This window comes from Chanodichthys erythropterus, chromosome 4 (genome assembly GCF_024489055.1).
Source record: "Chanodichthys erythropterus isolate Z2021 chromosome 4, ASM2448905v1, whole genome shotgun sequence".
Classification (NCBI taxonomy): domain Eukaryota; kingdom Metazoa; phylum Chordata; class Actinopteri; order Cypriniformes; family Xenocyprididae; genus Chanodichthys; species Chanodichthys erythropterus.
The window spans coordinates 21969750-21987351 of record NC_090224.1 but is presented as its reverse complement, the minus strand read 5'-3'; the positions used below and the strand labels follow the sequence as shown (position 1 = coordinate 21987351).

At 36.8% G+C, this 17602-nt stretch overlaps 2 protein-coding genes across 2 annotated transcripts; both read left to right on the top strand.

The window, feature by feature from the left end:
- The first annotated feature begins 1895 nt into the window (after positions 1-1895).
- On the top strand, positions 1896-12259 carry bphl (biphenyl hydrolase like). Its single transcript, XM_067383337.1, has 7 exons — positions 1896-2001; positions 2163-2263; positions 8588-8754; positions 9234-9387; positions 9464-9595; positions 11316-11439; positions 11509-12259. Exons 1-7 carry the CDS (start codon positions 1925-1927, stop codon positions 11597-11599), a joined length of 846 nt encoding a protein of 281 aa, XP_067239438.1. The 5' UTR covers positions 1896-1924; the 3' UTR covers positions 11600-12259.
- Positions 12260-13863: 1604 nt separating this feature from the next.
- psmg4 (proteasome (prosome, macropain) assembly chaperone 4) lies at positions 13864-17040 on the top strand. The gene is made up of 3 exons (XM_067383336.1): positions 13864-14169; positions 16623-16698; positions 16828-17040. Exons 1-3 carry the CDS (start codon positions 13978-13980, stop codon positions 16947-16949), a joined length of 390 nt encoding a protein of 129 aa, XP_067239437.1. The 5' UTR covers positions 13864-13977; the 3' UTR covers positions 16950-17040.
- The last annotated feature ends 562 nt before the right edge of the window (positions 17041-17602 follow it).

The window sequence follows — 17602 nt, the reverse complement described above, 5'->3', positions numbered from 1 at the left end:
GCACTTCTCACTGCACTCCTCCTCTAGCAACACCATAACATTTTGGATGCTGTTAGATCCAAAAATGATTGATTTGGTCTCATGAGACCAGAGTAATGATTCCCAGAATCTATATTTTGTAAATATGGGCTTTGGAAATGGCTAACTGATATTTTATTGTGCTTTGGCTACAGTAGGTAGTTCCAGTGAGAACAACAACCATGCATGTCATTTCTGCAGGCTTCATCTTACTCTGTGAGATAAACAGTCACTCTTTTCATGGCTTTTGCTGACTCTTAGACACTCGCTTGGTACAGTATTTATCCTGCTCTTTGTCTAGCAAAAAATCCCTCATCCCTAAATGAAAGCTTAAAATGCATGTCATTTCTGCAGGCTGCATCTTACTCTGTGAGATAAACAATCACTCTTTTCATAGATTTTGCTGACTCTTAAACACTCGCTTGGTATTTATCCTGCTCTTTGTCTAGCAAAAAATCCCTCATCCCTAAATGAAAGCTTAACATGAAGGCCTGATTATTTCAGGGGCCTTGTTACAAGTCCATTGTTTTTTAATTTCTGTGGTAATTGTGCTATATTTTCACACTTAAAACAATGATTTGGTAATCCTCTTGTCAAGTCAAGTCAAGTTTATTTATATAGCGCTTTTACAATTGGTAATTGTTTCAAAGCAGCTTTACATATTAGAAGCACAGAAAAAAGGGAATTGGTTAAAAATAAACTGTACAAACAAGCGTGGTAATATGTAACATATACAAGATGGTGCTACATTAAGCCAATGTCGGCTGACTTCCAGGGGTGGAAAAAAACCCCTAGGAGAAAAACCCAGCGTGCTAACACTGGGAAAAAAGTCTTAGGAGGGAAAAAACCCCTTGGAAGATATATATAATATATGTAAATGTATATGGAGATCAAAATCTGAATTATACATTTTTATTATAGAGATTAAAAATATATTATATATAAATATATGTAAGCGGATACGGGGATTAAAAATCTGAATTATAGATGCAGCCAGAATTGGATTTTTTGTGCTAAGGTATTTCTTGTGCTAAGAAATACATCTCCTGACAGTTCTCTCCCATTGTTGTCAGCATTAAGTCTGAGAATGATTCAGTGGGCTATATAACACTTTTAACTGTCAAGAAATTACTTCTCTGTAATACATACTTACTTGTTGATCAAACATTGCCTTTAACTTTAATTTTCATTTCATTTTATTTAGTAACTTTTAGGAGGGTGTACTCATTTTTGCTACACAACATTTTATCACCTTATTTTCCTGAATAATTTTGACATACTTCTTTGGTAATTGATTAAGTAGACTTGCTGGAACATTATGTCTCTAAATAACCCTAACATGTCTTCTAAGTAATTGCTGACTTTCAGATGTTTCAGAGGGGGTGCACTCATTTATGCTGTAAGGTTAAGAAAGTAAATCATTTATAGTGTTGTAATAACAATAAAACACTAAAATAATATATTGTGATTTTTATATTATATATTTGTTGTTGTTAAGCAATTATGGCAGGCTATAATAGTAATTATTAATAATAATCATAATTATATAATGATTATATAATTAACAATAAAGAAAATACAGAATTTTAGCCCTCAACGTCATCATTGTATGCTGTTTATTCTCTTGCTCAAGTGATTCCAAAATTTTATAATAATAATCTGGTTTTGTTCATTTCAGGTGCGGCAGAAATTAGATTAGCCTACTTCCTCATCTAAAGATATAAAATTATTTTTTTCTTTCTTTTTTGCCGTTTTTATATAATCAGGAAAAATGCCCGGAATCCCTGTTCGTTTTCCATGTGTGTAGAATCTGCTGAACATGAAATCAAAGATTGATTGTTAATCCCGACGATCACATTCGTAGTCTCGGTGTTTTAACTTCAGTTTCAGGTGTTTATGTCTAATAATGGCGACACTCGTTTACAGTCACACTGGACTCTTACTATTCAGCGTCTTCAGAAGAGCTGTAATACAGAGACGATGGTAAAACGTCAGTTCTCGAGTTATAGACTAGATTGCAGAAGATGAAATCATGCATTCTGTTTAGTTTCGTGCGTAGAATTATATGGTAGTAAATAAAGTGGTTGCTCGGTTTGCACTGAGTTCTTCACGATACTCTGAATGTCTTCTCATGACTTGTACAGTATGTCTGTCTCCGGTAAGATGTCCGTGAATGGAGTGGATCTGCACTACCAGCGCGCTGGAGACGGAAAACACGCTGTGCTGCTGCTGCCTGGAGCTTTAGGTCTGCATTGCAATACATACACACACACACAACTCGTCAAAGTCTGTCACACGTGACTGCATTTGTTTCTCATGATCCTAAACGTATTCTGCTCTGCTGAAATGAGCTTTGAAAACCTCCAGAAAACTAAACAAGTAAAGTGGATAAGCTGGAGAAGATAATCAAATATTCACAGTACATGTTCCTTTAATTATAGTAAAGAATGAGTGTGTTTCAGTGTTATTTAAGTATGATATACTATTATATACGGTGACCGGGAAAGCTCAATGCACTGCAACTGAAGAAAACACATGCAAATAGAAAAAAACACCAGCATACACCAGCAAGAAAACATCAATTTCACAACGCACACGCTGCAAATGCTAACAACACAACCAAATACAGAAACGCGCCACAAATACTCACAACGCAACCAAATACAGAAACGCGCCACAAATACTCACAACGCAACCAAATACAGAAACGCGCCACAAATACTCACAACGCAACCAAATACAGAAACGCACCACAAATACTCACAACACAACCAAATACAGAAACACACCGCAAATACTCACAACGCAACCAAATACAGAAACGCGCCACAAATACTCACAACGCAACCAAATACAGAAACGCGCCACAAATACTCACAACGCAACCAAATACAGAAACGCGCCACAAATACTCACAACGCAACCAAATACAGAAACGCACCACAAATACTCACAACACAACCAAATACAGAAACACACCGCAAATACTCACAACACAACCAAATACAGAAACACACCGCAAATACTCACAACACAACCAAATACAGAAACACACCGCAAATACTCACAACCAAATACAGAAACACGCCGCAAATACTCACAACGCAACCAAATACAGAAAAACACCGCAAATACTCACAACGCAACCAAATACAGAAAAACACCGCAAATACTCACAACGCAACCAAATACAGAAACGCGCTGCAAATACTCACAACGCAACCAAATACAGAAAAACACCGCAAATACTCACAACGCAACCAAATACAGAAAAGTGCTGCAAATGCTCACAACGCAACCAAATACAGAAACACGCCGCAAATACTCACAACGCAACCAAATACAGAAAAACACCGTAAATACTCACAACGCAACCAAATACAGAAAAGTGCTGCAAATACTCACAACGCAACCAAATACAGAAACACGCCGCAAATACTCACAACGCAACCAAATACAGAAAAACACAGCAAATACTCACAACGCAACCAAATACAGAAAAGTGCTGCAAATACTCACAACGCAACCAAATACAGAAAAGTGCTGCAAATGCTCACAACGCAACCAAATACAGAAACGCGCCGCAAATACTCACAACGCAACCAAATACAGAAACACACCACAAATACTCACAACGCAACCAAATACAGAAACACACCGCAAATACTCACAACGCAACCAAATACAGAAAAGTGCTGCAAATGCTCACAACGCAACCAAATACAGAAACACGCCGCAAATACTCACAACGCAACCAAATACAGAAATGCGCCGCAAATGCTCACAACGCAACCAAATACAGAAACACGCCGCAAATACTCACAACGCAACCAAATACAGAAACGCGCCACAAATACTCACAACGCAACCAAATACAGAAACGCACCACAAATACTCACAACGCAACCAAATACAGAAACGCGCCGCAAATACTCACAACGCAACCAAATACAGAAACGCACCACAAATACTCACAACGCAACCAAATACAGAAACGCGCCGCAAATACTCACAACGCAACCAAATACAGAAACGCGCCGCAAATACTCACAACGCAACCAAATACAGAAACGCACCACAAATACTCACAACGCAACCAAATACAGAAACGCGCCGCAAATACTCACAACAAAACCAAATACAGAAACACACCGCAAATACTCACAACGCAACCAAATACAGAAACGCACCACAAATACTCACAACGCAACCAAATACAGAAACGCGCCGCAAATACTCACAACGCAACCAAATACAGAAACGCACCGCAAATACTCACAACGCAACCAAATACAGAAACGCACCACAAATACTCACAACGCAACCAAATACAGAAACGCACCACAAATACTCACAACGCAACCAAATACAGAAACGCACCACAAATACTCACAACGCAACCAAATACAGAAACGCGCCGCAAATACTCACAACGCAACCAAATACAGAAACGCACCACAAATACTCACAACGCAACCAAATACAGAAACGCACCACAAATACTCACAACGCAACCAAATACAGAAACGCACCACAAATACTCACAACGCAACCAAATACAGAAACGCACCACAAATACTCACAACGCAACCAAATACAGAAACGCACCACAAATACTCACAACGCAACCAAATACAGAAACGCACCACAAACGCTCACAACGCAACCAAATACAGAAACACGCCGCAAATACTCACAACGCAACCAAATACAGAAAAGTGCTGCAAATGCTCACAACGCAACCAAATACAGAAACGCACCACAAATACTCACAACACAACCTAATACAGAAACGCGCCGCAAATACTCACAACGCAACCAAATACAGAAACGCGCCGCAAATGCTCACAACGCAACCAAATACAGAAACGCGCCGCAAATACTCACAACACAACCAAATACAGAAACGCACCACAAATACTCACAACGCAACCAAATACAGAAACGCACCACAAATACTCACAACGCAACCAAATACAGAAACGCGCCGCAAATGCTCACAACGCAACCAAATACAGAAACGCGCCGCAAATACTCACAACGCAACCAAATACAGAAACGCACCACAAATACTCACAACGCAACCAAATACAGAAAAGTGCTGCAAATGCTCACAACGCAACCAAATACAGAAACGTGCCGCAAATACTCACAACGCAACCAAATACAGAAACGCACCACAAATACTCACAACGCAACCAAATACAGAAAAGTGCTGCAAATGCTCACAACGCAACCAAATACAGAAACGCGCCGCAAATACTCACAACGCAACCAAATACAGAAACGCACCACAAATACTCACAACGCAACCAAATACAGAAACACACCGCAAATACTCACAACACAACCAAATACAGAAAAGTGCTGCAAATGCTCACAACGCAACCAAATACAGAAAAGTGCTGCAAATGCTCACAACGCAACCAAATACAGAAACGCACCACAAATACTCACAACGCAACCAAATACAGAAACACACCGCAAATACTCACAACACAACCAAATACAGAAAAGTGCTGCAAATGCTCACAACGCAACCAAATACAGAAACGCGCCGCAAATGCTCACAACGCAACCAAATACAGAAACGCACCGCAAATACTCACAACGCAACCAAATACAGAAACGCACCGCAAATACTCACAACGCAACCAAATACAGAAACACACCGCAAATACTCACAACACAACCAAATACAGAAAAGTGCTGCAAATGCTCACAACGCAACCAAATACAGAAACGCGCCGCAAATGCTCACAACGCAACCAAATACAGAAACGCACCGCAAATACTCACAACGCAACCAAATACAGAAACGCACCACAAATACTCACAACGCAACCAAATACAGAAACGCGCCGCAAATACTCACAACGCAACCAAATACAGAAACGCGCCGCAAATACTCACAACGCAACCAAATACAGAAACGCACCACAAATACTCACAACACAACCAAATACAGAAACGCACCACAAATACTCACAACACAACCAAATACAGAAACGCACCACAAATACTCACAACAAAACCAAATACAGAAACGCACCACAAATACTCACAACACAACCAAATACAGAAACGCACCACAAATACTCACAACAAAACCAAATACAGAAGCGCATCACAAATACTCACAACGCAACCAAATACAGAAACGCACCACAAATACTCACAACGCAACCAAATACAGAAACGCACCACAAATACTCACAACGCAACCAAATACAGAAACACGCTGCAAACGCTCACAACGCAACCAAATACAGAAACACACCGCAAATACTCACAACGCAACCAAATACAGAAACGCGCCGCAAATGCTCACAACGCAACCAAATACAGAAACGCACCACAAATACTCACAACGCAACCAAATACAGAAACGCACCACAAATACTCACAACACAACCAAATACAGAAACGCACCACAAATACTCACAACAAAACCAAATACAGAAACGCACCACAAATACTCACAACACAACCAAATACAGAAACGCACCACAAATACTCACAACAAAACCAAATACAGAAGCGCATCACAAATACTCACAACGCAACCAAATACAGAAACGCACCACAAATACTCACAACGCAACCAAATACAGAAACGCACCACAAATACTCACAACGCAACCAAATACAGAAACACGCTGCAAACGCTCACAACGCAACCAAATACAGAAACACACCGCAAATACTCACAACGCAACCAAATACAGAAACGCGCCGCAAATGCTCACAACGCAACCAAATACAGAAACGCACCACAAATACTCACAACGCAACCAAATACAGAAACACGCTGCAAACGCTCACAACGCAACCAAATACAGAAACACACCGCAAATACTCACAACGCAACCAAATACAGAAACACACCGCAAATACTCACAACGCAACCAAATACAGAAAAACACCGCAAATACTCACAACGCAACCAAATACAGAAAAACACCGCAAATACTCACAACGCAACCAAATACAGAAACACACCGCAAATGCTCACAACGCAACCAAATACAGAAACACACCGCAAATACTCACAACGCAACCAAATACAGAAACGCGCCGCAAATGCTCACAACGCAACCAAATACAGAAACGCACCACAAATACTCACAACGCAACCAAATACAGAAACACGCTGCAAACGCTCACAACGCAACCAAATACAGAAACACACCGCAAATACTCACAACGCAACCAAATACAGAAACACACCGCAAATACTCACAACGCAACCAAATACAGAAAAACACCGCAAATACTCACAACGCAACCAAATACAGAAAAACACCGCAAATACTCACAACGCAACCAAATACAGAAACACACCGCAAATGCTCACAACGCAACCAAATACAGAAACACACCGCAAATACTCACAACACAACCAAATACAGAAACGCGCCGCAAATACTCACAACACAACCAAATACAGAAAAGTGCTGCAAATACTCACAACGCAACCAAATACAGAAACGCGCCACAAATACTCACAACACAACCAAATACAGAAAAGTGCTGCAAATACTCACAACGCAACCAAATACAGAAACGCGCCGCAAATACTCACAACACAACCAAATACAGAAAAGTGCTGCAAATACTCACAACGCAACCAAATACAGAAACGCGCCACAAATACTCACAACGCAACCAAATACAGAAACGCACCACAAATACTCACAACGCAACCAAATACAGAAACGCACCACAAATACTCACAACGCAACCAAATACAGAAACGCGCCACAAATACTCACAACGCAACCAAATACAGAAACGCACCACAAATACTCACAACGCAACCAAATACAGAAACACACCGCAAATACTCACAACACAACCAAATACAGAAAAGTGCTGCAAATACTCACAACACAACCAAATACAGAAAAGTGCTGCAAATGCTCACAACGCAACCAAATACAGAAACGCGCCGCAAATGCTCACAACGCAACCAAATACAGAAACGCGCCGCAAATACTCACAACGCAACCAAATACAGAAACGCACCACAAATACTCACAACGCAACCAAATACAGAAACGCACCACAAATACTCACAACGCAACCAAATACAGAAACGCACCACAAATACTCACAACGCAACCAAATACAGAAACGCGACGCAAATGCTCACAACGCAACCAAATACAGAAACGCGCCGCAAATACTCACAACGCAACCAAATACAGAAACGCACCACAAATACTCGCAACGCAACCAAATACAGAAACGCGCCGCAAATACTCACAACGCAACCAAATACAGAAACGCACCACAAATACTCACAACGCAACCAAATACAGAAACGCGCCGCAAATGCTCACAACGCAACCAAATACAGAAACGCACCACAAATACTCACAACGCAACCAAATACAGAAAAGTGCTGCAAATGCTCACAACGCAACCAAATACAGAAACACACCGCAAATACTCACAACGCAACCAAATACAGAAACGTTCTGGTAGTGTATTGTTGTTTAGCAATAATACATTAAGGCATATCACATTATTTTCTTGTCTATTTTGTCTCTTCCTGTGGTGACAGGAAGTGCTCAGACTGATTTTGGCCCACAGCTTGAGAAGCTGGATAAGAGGCGGTTTACGCTGGTGGCGTGGGACCCGCGGGGTTACGGACGCTCACGTCCTCCAGACAGAGATTTTCCTGCTGATTTCTTCCACAGAGATGCGAAGGATGCGCTGGACTTAATGCAAGTATGACACAAAAGAGTTAAATATCAATCAGTGGCATGTTGACATTGTTCTGCAGCGATAACATTTTTAAACCAGAAATCAGAAAGAAATCTACCTTGATTCCAGAGTCAATTATGTGACACTCAAAATGTGACGTATGAAAGTATGAAAATAGTCAATATCTTTATTGTCATCTGTACAATGAAATTCTTATTTTGTCCATTTCTCTGAAGAAAGACAATAAATCATAAAGACTATAAATAAAAAAGATTAGACCCACATAAGGGACATTAACAATTACAATAACAAACAGTATACAATAACAATAATACACAATATAGTATGAGACAATAAACAAGAGTTCTTTAATATTCATTAATTTGATCATTTCTGACATCCTCGTGTGAACCACAAGCCACTATGATACTAAACTGACTACCACATTCATAAACCATTGTAAACAGACCTCTAATAGAGTGTAATTCCTCACTGTCCTTCAGGCTCTGGGTTTCAGACGTTTCTCTCTGTTAGGCTGGAGTGACGGCGGCATCACTGCTCTGATCGCGGCTGCGTTAAACCCCAAACTCATTGACAAGATGGTGGTTTGGGGCTCCAACGCTTACGTGTCTGAAGAAGATGTTCAGATCTATCAGGGTAGGACAGGACAAGAGTTTATCAGAGGAAAGGCAGGTATTTTATTGTGTCTTCATCGCACTGAACTGTGTTTCAGCGATCCGTGACGTGTCGTTGTGGAGTGAGCGGATGCGACAGCCGATGGAGGAGATGTACGGCGCTCAGTACTTCCGTCAGACCTGGGAGAGATGGGTAGACGGGATCAGCCAGTTTACACGCAACCCGCAGGGTGAGGACTAGTTTCATTTTATCGCCCAGTTTTAGTGTTTTGTAGTGGCCTGATTAGTCTGATATTTCAATCCGGCCTTTTATTTCGTTGCATTGTGACATTATTTGTATTTTCCAGTGATAAAATGTCAAAGCATCAGATTGCACCATGCAACTTTGATGAGTCAAATTACAGTATGAGACTTGTTAATTTGTTAAAAATGAATGCAATTCATAGTGATATCTCTTCTGAGATGAACATGCTTTCAATTTCTGAATTAAATTTTAATTTTTTATGTGAATAAAGATTATAATGAAGAGCTATTAAAAGGCTGAAATTCTTTTACATTTATTTGCATTTATTCTTTTAACAGACATTTAAGCAATTTACAAAAGAGGAATATTATTTTTTATAAATATTATATAAATATTATTTTAGAATTAAACCGCTTTATTGCTTTAAAAAGTATAAAGTTAAAAAAATCGTATTATTATTTATTTATATATTCTTCTTTCGAAGCAGTAGTTTTGATTTAAAATAATATTCGAAAAGATTTCAATTAAATTAAATGTCACTGTGGTTCACTGTGGCCTTTTTATTTATTTATTGCTTTAAAAACAAACAATCAATTACAATTTATTATTTGTTTATATATTATTCTTTTTTGAAGCAATAAAGCATTTGATCTAAAATATTTCAATATTTTATCCACTAAATTTAACATCATTGTGATTAACATTCATGTCAATCATGTGCTGTCAAATTGATTAATTGCATCTAACATAAAAGTTAAATGTAAATATATAATATATATGTGTGTGTGTACTTTTTTATTTCTTTATTGCTTTAAAATAAAAATAAACAAATTAAAAAATAATGTTAACCAATCCTTTTTGTTTTACATTTTATTATTTATTTATATATTATTTGTTTTGGATGCAATAAAGCAGTTTTGATCTAAAATATTTCAATATTTTATCCACTAAATTTAACATCATTGTGATTAAAATTCATGTTAATCAAACCTTTTTGTTTTTTCCTTATTGTTTTGAAAATAAATCAATCAATAAATAAATGTTATTATTTATTTATATATTATTTGTTTTGGATGCAATAAAGCAGTTTTGATCTAAAATATTTCAATATTTTATCCACTAAATTTAACATCATTGTGATTAACATTCATGTCAATCATGTGCTGTCAAATTGATTAATTGCATCTAACATAAAAGTTAAATGTAAATATATAATATAAATGTGTGTGTACTTTTTTATTTCTTTATTGCTTTAAAATAAAAATAAACAAATTAAAAAATAATGTTAATCAATCCTTTTTTTGTTTTTTCCTTATTGTTTTGAAAATAAATAAATAAATTTTATTATTTATTTATATATTAATTGTTTTGGATGCAATAAAGCAGTTTTGATCTAAAATATTTTAATATTTTATCCACTAAATTAAACATCATTGTGATTCAAATTCATGTTAATCAAGCCTTTTTTGTTTGTTCTTTATTGCTTTAAAAATAAATAAATAGATAAATGCATTTTATTATAATTTTTTTAATGCATTAAAGTGGTTTTGATCTAAAATAATATCTAAAGCACTGTTATGCACTTAATCAAATTCATGCTTTTTCTCTTTGCATTCTGACGTTATTCTCATTCTTATTATGATAATACAGTAATTGAATCATCCTTTCCAGATGCATAATGAGCTAAAATGTGTCTTTCTCATTAGGGAACATCTGTATGGAAGTGCTGAAGCTGATTTCCTGTCCCACGCTGATCATCCACGGGGCCAAAGATCCCATGGTGCCCTCATGTCACCCAGAATACCTTCAGCAGAACATCAAGGGCTCGAGGTGATTTCAGCACAAATCCTGCTCATCTCAGTGATTTCCTCTGTGCTGATGGACGGCTTCTGTTTTCAGGCTGCACTTGATCCCGGAGGGGAAGCATAATGTGCACCTGCGATTTTCCACTGAGTTTAACACACTGGTGGAGGAATTTCTGACTCGATGAGAAGATCACGACCTCCAGAGGTTTGGTGTCCAGATACTGAGGAAAACGAAGGAAGTGTGAACTATGAAAACAATTGAAAACAATGACAAAAAAAGCTTTTTTCCCATGACTAAGACGAGACAACAATAAGGTCATTAAACGATAACTGTGACGATATCAACATGCAATATCATTGACGAGACTAAAATGTAGCTGCAAAAATAAAACCTTTGCCAAAAAGTGCGACTAAATCTGCGTTTCGAACCTTCTCGGCGATGAACTGTAATAAATCCAAACATGAATCTCGACTATATTGTGATTGCTGAACTTGCGCAATCTCTGTGTGACGATACAAGATCTTTTTTGCTGTTGTTTTAATAGAAATAAACATTGTTTTCTTGAAAAAATACTATGGAAGTCAATGCGGCCCATCAACTGTTATTGACATTCTTCAAAATATCTTCTTTTGTGTTCAGCAGAACAAAGAAAGTCGTACAGATTTGGAACAACTTGAGGGCGAGTAAATGATTTTCATTTATTTTTTATAATTTATTATATCTTCCAATTCAAGCATATTTAATACAATTATATTAATTATACCTTTAAAGACATTTTTTTTTACCAATAGTTATTCCTCATTTTTCATTCTATTTTCTCTTCCTTTCACTTTTTCTTTTGTGATAATCCCCATCACCAACACAAAATAAATAAATAAATAATAATTAAAGGCATAGCCGATACATAATTAAACACTTTTACAAAAAAAAAGAAATATACACACAGAAAATATGTACATTAAAATCTTATGACTTCTATTTCCTAAGAAGTCATTCAAATGCTATTATTTAAACATCAATTAATAGTAATAATAAATAAGTAAATAAAAAAAATAATAGTAATCATTTTAATGATAATAAGTAAGTTAAAAAGAAGGCAGAAATATGCAAGAAGGTAATTAAAATATGCATTCCTTTATTTTATATGATATATACTTTAATTTTAAAGGTGCCCAAATCTTTTGAAAAATTACTCTTGTGTTATACTTGAATTTTTTTTATTGTTTTACAAGTATAAAATATATGAGTGTAATGAGCTTTAAGTTCACCACAACTTCTCCAACATCCTGAAGATATATGATTATATTTAGAAGATATTTCTGGTGTTATAAAATATAGTATAATAATTTTCCAAGCATATTCTTACCAATATGGAGAATGCGTAGTTCTTACATTTTCTTTTAAACTTTGTTTCCAGTCTCCTTCTGTTATTATATTATCAAACTCAGTTTCCCATTTTGTTGTAATCTTATATAAACCCATATCCTTAATTTTTCAAATATATTATTAAAGGATTAGTTCACTTTCAAATTAAAATTTCCTGATAATTTACTCACCTCCATGTCATCCAAGATGTTCATGTCTTTCTTTCTTCAGTTGAAGAGAAATGAAGGTTTTTGATGAAAACATTCCAGGATTTTTCTCCATATAGTGGACTTCAATGGACCCCAAACGGTTGAAGGTTAAAATTACAGTTTCAGTGCAGCTTCAAAGAGCTTTAAACGATATCAGACGAGGAATAAGAGTCTTATCTAGAGAAACCAAAATTTAAAATTTTATACATTTTAACCATTAATGCTCATCTTCAACTAGCTCTCTTCTTCTTCTTCTCTATTAGAATTCCAGCAGTGTAGACACTGCTAAGTGTATTACTGCCCTCCACAGGTCAAAGTTTGAACTAATTGTTATATACTTGCACTAGCATATTGAATATGACAATTTAGTTCAAACTTTGACCTGTGGAGGGCAATAATACACTTAGCAGTGTCTACACTGCTGGAATTCAAATAGAGAAGAAGAAGAAGAGAGCTAGTTGAAGATGAGCATTAATGGTTAAAACGTATAAAATTTTAATTTTTTTTTAGAAAATGAGTGATGGTTTCTCTAGATAAGACTCTTATTCCTCATCTCGTATCGTTTAAAGCTCTTTGAAGCTGCACTGAAACTGTAATTTTGACCTTCAACCGTTTGGAGTCCATTGAAGTCCACTATATGGAGAATAATCCTGGAACCTTCATTTATTTTCGACTGAAGAAAGACATGAACATCTTGGATGACATGGGGGTGAGTAAATTATCAGGAAATTTTAATTTGAAAGTGAACTAATCCTTCAATTCGTTTTATCAGAATTTTCATTTTTTTTTGGTGATCTGTCCCTTTAATATAAAATTCATGACGGTTTTGTTTTTGCACTCCTCCGCCAGACCCGCTGGTGTCGCTAGAGCCTCGCGTCGCTGTCAGTGAGCGGAACTGAGGAAGAGCGGGACGCGTGTGTCAGACGTGTGTTTTTACTTTCATTATGAGATTTCTGCATGATCTGATCGCGGTGTGAAGCTGATCGGGATGGAGACTGTGGCGAACGGAGACTGCAGCGCTCAGGCGCCGGTGGAGTCCATCACGGTCCATGATTTCTCGGAGAAGATCCTGGAGCAGCAGGTTCATTTCCATGTGATGAAGCTGAGCGGCGGATTCTTCCTCTGGATCGGGTCCAGCCCGGTTCTGTCGAATCTGGCCGTTTCTATCAGCAGTAAATATGTGAGTCCAGTATTATGTTCGACATGATTTGTGTTATGATACCGACAGTGTTATGAAAATGTGTGTGTGTGTGTGTGTGTGTGTGTGTGTGTGTGTGTATATGTGTGTATATACACACACATACACGTATATAGTAAAAGCAAATTCAAAATATCAATAAAAAAGTAGTAGTACATTAATAATGTACTAAAACAACACCACACACACACACACACACACACACATATATATATATATATATATATATATATATATATATATATATATATATATATATATTAGGGCTATCAAACGATTAATTGCATACAAAATAAAAGTTTGAGTTAGCATAATACACACCTGAACAAAATCTTAAGACCGGAAGAAAAATTACAAGTATTCGCATTTTGCGCTGCTGGATCATAACCAGGTTGTAAGTACTGCTTCAAAATGCCAAGAGAAGAAAAGGAGCAAGAGACAAAAAATATAGAGTAGGCAATTTATTGAAAACTGCATTTAAACTCAAACAGGCTGTTCATCAGCTGATCAAAAGTTTAAGACCATAGCCTTAAAAAGTTCAAATCTGTGCAAAAATTTGGCTTTCATGTCATTGTCCTTCATACAGTCACACTGTCATGATCTCCTGATGGCAAAGGCAAAAAGGCTTTCTTTCTTTGAACGTGGCAGGATTGTTGAGCTGCACAAACAAGGGCTCTCGCAGCGAGCCATCGCTGCTGAGGTTGGACGCAGTAAAACAGTCATTTTACATTTCTTAAAAGATCCTGCAAGTTATGGGACAAAAAAGTCAAGTGGTAGACCCCAAAAAATTTCACCTGCACTGAGCCGGAGGATCCTACGGGCTGTCTGTGAAGACACAGGCCGATCCTCAACCCAAATTAAAGCCCTTACTGATGCTGACTGCAGCCCAATAACCATAAGACGGCATCTGCGACTGAAGGGCTTAAAGAACAAAAAACGTCTTCAAAGGCCACGTCTCCTCCCTCGCTACAAACTTGCCCGTTTGGAATTTGCAAGGGAGCACCAAACATGGGACATTGAAAGGTGGAAGAAAGTTTTATTCTCTGATGAGAAAAAATTTAACCTGGATGGTCCTGATGGCTTCCAACGTTACTGGCATGACAAGGAGATCCCACTGGAGATGTTTTCTACGCGGCACAGTGGAGGAGGCTCCATAATGATCTGGGGTGCTTTTTCCTTCAATGGGAAAATGGAACTTCAGGTTGTGCAGGGGCGTCAAACGGCGGCTGGCTATGTGGACATGTTGCAGCGGGCATCCCTCTTGACTGAGGGCCCTCGTCTGTGTGGTAATGACTGGGTCTTTCAACAGGACAACGCTGCAATTCACAACGCCCGCCTGACGAAGGACTTCTTTCAGGAGAATAACATTGCTCTTTTGGACCATCCTGCATGTTCCCCTGATCTAAATCCCATTGAGAATGTTTGGGGATGGATGGCAAGAGAAGTTTACAAAAACGGACGTCAGTTCCAGACCATGGATGCCCTTCGTGAAGCCATCTTCGCCACATGGAGCAATGTTCCCACCAGCCTCCTGGAAACAGTTGCATCAAGCATGCCAAAACGAGTGTTTGAAGTGATCAACAAGAATGGTGGGGCTACTCACTACTGAGTCCTTTTTTGAGACTTTTAGTTGTATTGTGGGTTTTTTTTGGGCTATGGTCTTAAATTTTTGATCAGCTGATGAACAGCCTGTTTGAGTTTAAATGCAGTTTTCAATAAATTACCTACTCTCTATTTTTTGTCTCTTGTTCCTTTTTCTTCTCTTGGCATTTTGAAGCAGAACTTACAATCTAGTTACGATCCAGCAGCGCAAAAAGCGAATACTTGTAATGTTTCCCCTGGTCTTAAGATTTTGTTCAGGAGTGTATATGTGTGAGTGCATGTCATTTATGTACAAAATATTTTTATTCTATTTTATAAATTAAATAAATATATATTTTTGTAAATGTTTCTTAAATATATACATGAATGTTTGTGTGTGTATATATATATATATATATATATATTATATATATATATATATATATTAGTTAAATGATTGTATACAATTGATTAAAATTATATACACACACTATATATGCAGTGTTTTTTTCAGTACATTATGTACTATTTATTGATATTTTGAATTTGCTTTTAATAATTTAGTAATAAATATACAAAGATTTTTAATAATTTTAGTTAATAATAATAACAACAATTTTGGTGGTTGCAGTTGACATTTATAAATATGTTCAGTCTATTTTTCATAACAAGCATAAATTATCATAGTTAATTTAACATAACTAGCAAAATAATTTTATTGTCTGTGACAAATATAATTTGTTACTGGCAATTTTTTTTTGTATTTTTGATTTAAAATGTCTTCCAAATGAGACATTTTAAATCAGAGTCGTGTTTCCTGCAGCTCATGTCATGTATTTGCTCTTTTTTCCCAGGATTCAGTGCCTCTGTCTACTCTGGTGCTGGGCGACACGTCAGACACGACACCAAGCTCTCTCGCACAGAGACTCAGTAAGAACACTTTTACTCATTATAGTTAATCAAACTCATTACTGTCTAATTTTAAAACTTTGTGGCAAGAATTTGGCAAACCTGGTGTTCAACTAGTTTTATAGCATTTATTTTTCTCTTTCTTTTCAGCAAAGAAGACAAAGAAACAGGTGTTTGTAAGTTACAATTTACCCATGACAGACTCAAATCTTACACTACTGGTGGAGGACAGAATCAAAAAGGAAATGGAGCTTCATCCTGACAAGTTTTAAACATTCACTGTTTTACTTCATGGCACTTCTTTTGTATATAGCTCAATAAATCTAAAGCAAAAACCATGCTGTTGCAATGCAATATTATTTTGTGTGGTACTTTTCTGGTTATGAGCCAAATATATGTGAGTAATAGCAAAGAATAACCTGGTAAAAACTGATCTGGTATTTTCTAACTTTTCGTAATTTTAATGTAATAATTTCAGGTTGTGTAAAACCTGGAAATATGAGGGAGATTTTAAAGCGTCTGTATGTAGAATTCAGAAACCCTTGTTATTAGTGACACCGGTGGCCGTTAAGTGAACTGCAGCCAGCAAATTATTGCTCGTGCTCGCACACGTAATATAAAAGAGACAGTGAAGTTCTCTTTCAGTCTTTGCTTAGAAGTAGTCGTTAAATTACGAGAACAAATTCGTTTAATTATGAGAAAAATGTAGTTAAATTTAGAGAAAGTCAAGATAAAATGTTGAGAATAAACTCATTAAATTATGAGAATAAAGTCAATAAATTACGAGAACAAATTCGTTAAATTATGAGAAAAATGTCGTTAAATTTCAAGAAAAAAGTTTAGATAAAATGTTGAGAATAAAGTCATTAAATTACGAGAAAAAAGCCGTTAAATTACGAGAACAAATTCGTTAAATTATGAGAAA